Source organism: Parasteatoda tepidariorum, chromosome 7, assembly GCF_982258835.1.
Source record: "Parasteatoda tepidariorum strain Cologne lab strain chromosome 7, Ptep-v5.0, whole genome shotgun sequence".
Taxonomy (NCBI): Eukaryota; Metazoa; Arthropoda; class Arachnida; order Araneae; family Theridiidae; genus Parasteatoda; species Parasteatoda tepidariorum.
This window is the reverse complement of record NC_141761.1, coordinates 46,610,772-46,616,175: the sequence shown is the minus strand read 5'-3', so window position 1 is coordinate 46,616,175 and position 5,404 is coordinate 46,610,772. Positions and strand designations below refer to the sequence as shown.

Genomic DNA, 5,404 nt, shown 5'->3' with positions numbered 1-5,404 from the left:
ATGTCGAATATTTGTACAGCTAATTTCGCTAATAAATTAGATGTACCTCAAGAAAAAATAAATTATCGGGTTTCGAGTTTGGGCGGAAACGAAACTACAATAAGATCAAAAATACAAGCTACAATTTGTAATGGTAATAGTTCTTTTTTGAAAACTCTTGATTTTTTAGTGGTATCCAAAATTACCGATTTTCTTCCTGTTACATCCTTCAAAGTAGATAAGTTAGAAATTCCGCAACAATTAGCAGATCCTAATTTCGCGGTAACTGGAAGAATAGATATGCTTTTAGGCGCGGAGGTATTTTTCGAAATTATCAAGGCTGGAGATATCCGCGTTGCAAACAGTGATTTGGTGTTTCGCAATACTGTTTTTGGATACATTGCAACTGGAGCAATAAATACCCGCACTCCAGAAATTCACTGCGGTTTCATAACCACTCAAACAGAAGTCGAAGACTGCTTAGAAAAATTCTGGAAAATAGAGGATATAGACTATAAAATAAAAATTCAGAGTGAAGAAGAAAAGTACTGTGAATCACATTTTCAGAATACTTATCGCAGAGATGAGCATGGACGATTCATCGTAGAGATGCCAGTTAAGGACGTTGAGCGTTTAGGAGAGTCCAAGGACTTAGCTGTGCGACGTCTGAATCAACTATGGAAAAGATTATCCAGAAATCAAGAAATGCAAGATTTATACAAATCATTTATGCAGGAGTACTTAGACATGAATCATATGGAAAAATATGATGATAATGAAAGCAATTCCGGTAATCAAATTACCTATTACCTCCCACATCACGGTGTTTATCGTCCAGAGAAGGCAACCACTAAGTTACGTGTTGTGTTCAACGCTTCATCAAGTACCTCAACGGGTGTGAGCTTGAATGATGTCATTTTGAAGGGGGACGTGGTCGAGGACATTTTCGAAATCATGACTCGATTTCGTAAACATAAATATGCTTTCACGGCAGACATCCAAAAGATGTTTCGACAAATCAAAATAGATCCATCGCAGCTTGATCTTCTAAGAATTGTGTGGAAAGATTCAGAGTACGCAAAACCGGTAACATTCAGACTCAAGACAGTCACTTACGGAACTGCTTGCGCTCCATTTCTCGCAATCAGAACTCTCAAGCAGTTGGCTAAAGATGAATTACAATTTCCACTGGCATCATTAGTTCTTTTGGAAGATATTTATATGGACGATATCGTTTCAGGTGCTCAAAGTTTAGAAGGTGCTCAGAAAGTGCAACAACAGCTGAACGATATTCTATCAACTTGTGGAATGTCTCTTCATAAGTGGAACTCTAATTCAAGGGAGTTAAGGAACAGTTTACCTGTAGGTGACCCAGCAGAGCATGATTTTGCATCAGAAGTTGATACGAGTGTCAAAACTTTGGGTGTAAGGTGGAATTCAATTGAAGATCAATTTACGTTTAAAGTATCCATCCCAGAAATGACCACCAAATTCACTAAGCGTGAAGTGCTGAGTTTTATAGCAAGACTGTATGACCCATTAGGCCTTTTGCAACCTGTCATCACGAAAGCAAAGATATTTCTCCAAAAATTGTGGGTACATAAACTGTCGTGGGACGATCCCCTTCCACCACAAATCGCAGGTCAGTGGCTTAATTTTGCATCATCTATGCAACATATAGAAACTATTCGCATTAATAGATACATTTTAACTGACTTTTTTACAAAAACTGTTTTAATGGGTTACGCTGATGCCTCGGAATTAGCGTATGGAGCTGTGGTTTACATGTACTGCCCAGGCCTAGCTGAATCTAGCACTTGCCGTCTTATTGCGAGCAAATCTCGTGTTGCACCCATAAAAGTCATTTCTATACCACGTTTAGAACTATCAGCTTGCTTACTTCTTTCTCAACTTATAAGAAAGGTTTATAATTCTCTTAAAATGGACATTGACGAAGTCATTTTGCATACAGACTCGACCATCGCACTTGCATGGATTAAAACGCCAGCCCACCAGCTTAAAACCTTTGTTGGAAACCGAGTCTCCAAGATCCAAACCTTGACTGAGAACTACCAGTGGAGACATATTTCTACTCATAACAATCCCGCAGATCTCATTTCCCGTGGCTTGGATCCTCAAGAACTTTCCTCATCAGACTTGTGGTGGTCGGGTCCGTCTTGGATGAAAAGTGGTGAAATATCGCATTTGGAGGAAATCCCTCTCTCAACAGACGCTCTCAAAGAAGAACGCAAAAAGACATCGTGCTTGATTGAAACAACTCCTATTGACTTTCCGATCATTTACAATGTTTCAGCGTACGTTAAGTTAAAAAGAATTATAGCTTGGTGTCTCCGCTTCATAGTGAACTGTAAATCTCCGAACAATCGCATAAATGGTTATTTGACTAGTAATGAGATAAAACTAGCTAGAAACGTTTTGATCAAAATAGTACAAAAACAAGAATTTCCAAACGAATATCACCAGCTAAAAAATAGCAAACCAATTTCTTCGAGTAGTAAGATCCTCTCCTTGAATCCGTTTTTGGATGAAGAGGGCCTTATCCGTGTTGGCGGTAGGTTAGAAAATACACAATTATCGAATGAAAGAAAACATCCTATTCTCCTACCGAAAAAACATCACTTAACTAATCTAATTATAATTCATTATCATGAATCCTTCTTGCATGCTGGAGCACTTTTACTATTATCAGTTATTCGCAAAGAATTTTGGATAGTAAATGCTAGATCAGTTATAAAAAAGCAAATCTGGAAATGCATAAAATGCTTTCGATTAAAAGAAAAAACCGCGACACAGATAATGGCTCAATTACCACCTTCAAGAGTAACGCCTTCTAGAGTATTTTCCAAGACTGGTCTGGATTATGCAGGTCCATTTTTTGTGAAACCGCGATCTGGACGTGGAGTTAGATCAGTTAAAATGTACATTTGTATATTTGTGTGTTTCGCGACAAAGGCGGTGCACATCGAAGTTGTTGGAAATTTAACCGCTGAATCATTTATTGCAGCTCTAAAAAGATTTGTTGCGCGAAGAGGAAAACCAAATGAATTATTTTCAGACTGTGGTTCAAATTTTGTTGCTGCAAATAAGGAAATTAATCGAGTAGTTAAATCTCTTCAAAAAGAAGAATCCATCCATCAGTATTTTGCCGATGAGCAAATTAAATGGCACTTTAACCCACCTTCAGCACCTCACTTTGGAGGAATTTGGGAAGCTGCTGTGAAATCCGCAAAATCGCATTTGAAAAGAACAATAGGTGATCATAAATTGACCCTTGAAGAGTTTTTAACTCTTACTGCACAAATTGAATCCTGCTTGAACTCTCGTCCTTTGTGTCCAGTATCGGACGATCCCGCTGAGCTTTCAGCACTTACCCCAGGACATTTCCTTGTGGGAACCGCTCTTTCCTCTATACCAGAAGAGAACCTTCTAAGCGAAAACATATCCCCATTAAAACGTTGGCAGTTGACTCAAAAACTTTTCCAGAATTTTTGGAAAAGATGGGTTAACGAGTATATTTCCAGCTTACAGCAGCGCCCCAAATGGTTGCGAGAACAGCCTAATTTGAAAATTAACGATTTAGTTCTCATTAAAGAGGACAATATTCCACCTTTGAAGTGGAAATTAGGGCGTATACAAGAAGTTTTTCCTAGTGCTGATGCTAAGGTAAGAGTGGTCGGTGTCAAAACTGAGACTGGAACTTATAAAAGACCCATTCACAAACTGTCAGTTTTACCTATTGACTGATTAACTTTCTTTATTTTATTTTAGACTTTTACTTTTCTTTTTGTTTTGTGTTATAGTTATCCGGTTTATACCAAGGAATCTATACATCTGTTTATAATTATATATATTTTAATTTTATGTATGTTGCATTAGTTTTTTATAATTATCTTTTTATTAGATGTGTATAGTTTAATTCTGTTTTTTGTCAATTTATGTGCAAATTTTGAAACTATGTTTCAAGGTGGCCCGGTATGTTGAAGCCGGTATGTTGCTACGCCCGTTGGCTTCTTGGCGTCATTGTTATCAGCCGCGAGCCAGTTAATGTAAAACAACCAAAGAGCATACACGCTCGGTTTTTGCATTCCCGCAGCGCTACCAGCGCACCCGCAAAATAAATTATTTACAGTCCACGTTGTCCAAGTTTGATTTTTATACACCCGCAAGCTATCGGCCAAACACATATCCAAGAGGTCGTGGGTTCGATCCTCGCCGGCCGAAGACTCCCCGTGTAGTAAATGGTGACTGATGTACGTTAAATAAATCTGTCGAGTCTCAAAGTCCTCCATGTTCCCACAACAAATCAATACCTCTGGGGGTACTGATCCAGGAGTTTCCTTGTCTTCTGGAATGGTTCTAAATTACAAGGCTACGGAGTTGAGCGTAAGTAGTCGTAAACCCATGAAATTGGGTCGGCTGTTGAACGACGGTTATAAAATAAAATAAAATTAAATTAAATATTATTTGGTAACACTTAATGAGCGTATGTTACAAACTTCTCACTTTTGAAAAGGATTCTAAATAGTACACATATTCATGGCGGATAATACGAATCAATTGATGTTTTATTTAATGTAACTGACTTCATCATCTTTAGATATAATTTATTACAATTAATTCATTCAATTAAATTTATATTTAATGGCTGTTATAAAATATATGATAGAACTCAAAATAGTTTTTATAGCAAAATTTTTCCTTTTTTTTCAGCTCTTTTCAATATTTTAAATTAAGCGCTAACATAAGATTCTAATCTTGTTCTAAGGCAGTAAGCCAAATTAGGAAAGTTTGTTTCTCATGATACTAATTTTTCAAACTCAATAGTTTACAAGCGATGAACAACACCATGATGGAACCACTAGAAGATATTGGTAAACACCAAACCCATTATCTAACCAATGTAACGACAGATTAACATCCAATTATGACAAATGCTTTCCATTTACTGCCATAATCAACTATATAATCAACTAATACTCCTCTTGTAGCAGGTCCACAGGTGCGGTGCAACAATAATTCTGATAAATTGTCGCTACTAGGCTGGGATAGCCTGGTCGGTGGGGTGCCGGCCCCATGTCCAAGAGTTCGTGGGTTCGGTCCCCGCCGGTCGAAGACTCCCCGTGTAGTAAATGGAGACTGATGTACGTTAAATCTGTCGAGTCTCAAAGTCCTCCATGTTCCCATAACAAATCAATACCTCTGGGGGGTACTGATCCGGGAGTTTCCTTGTCTTCTGGATTGGTTCAAAATTACAAGGCTACGGCGTTGAACATTATTAGTCGTAAACCCAAAAATTGGGTCGGCTGTTCAACGGCGGTTATAAAATAAAATAAAATATTTTAAATTAATCAAACAAGAAATTAAAAATCATGTCTCTTACTTTCAGCAACCTACTTTAATACCG

General features: G+C 37.7%; 1 protein-coding gene across 1 annotated transcript; it reads left to right on the top strand.

The window, feature by feature from the left end:
• Positions 1–3,744, top strand: LOC147807117 (uncharacterized). Its single transcript, XM_087168772.1, has one exon. It carries the CDS (start codon positions 1–3, stop codon positions 3,742–3,744), a length of 3,744 nt encoding a protein of 1,247 aa, XP_087024898.1.
• The last annotated feature ends 1,660 nt before the right edge of the window (positions 3,745–5,404 follow it).

Bases quoted from the DNA above. Each gene is read 5' to 3' on its own strand.
- LOC147807117 (XM_087168772.1), top strand. From the start codon at position 1: ATGTCGAATATTTGTACAGCTAATTTCGCTAATAAATTAGATGTACCT.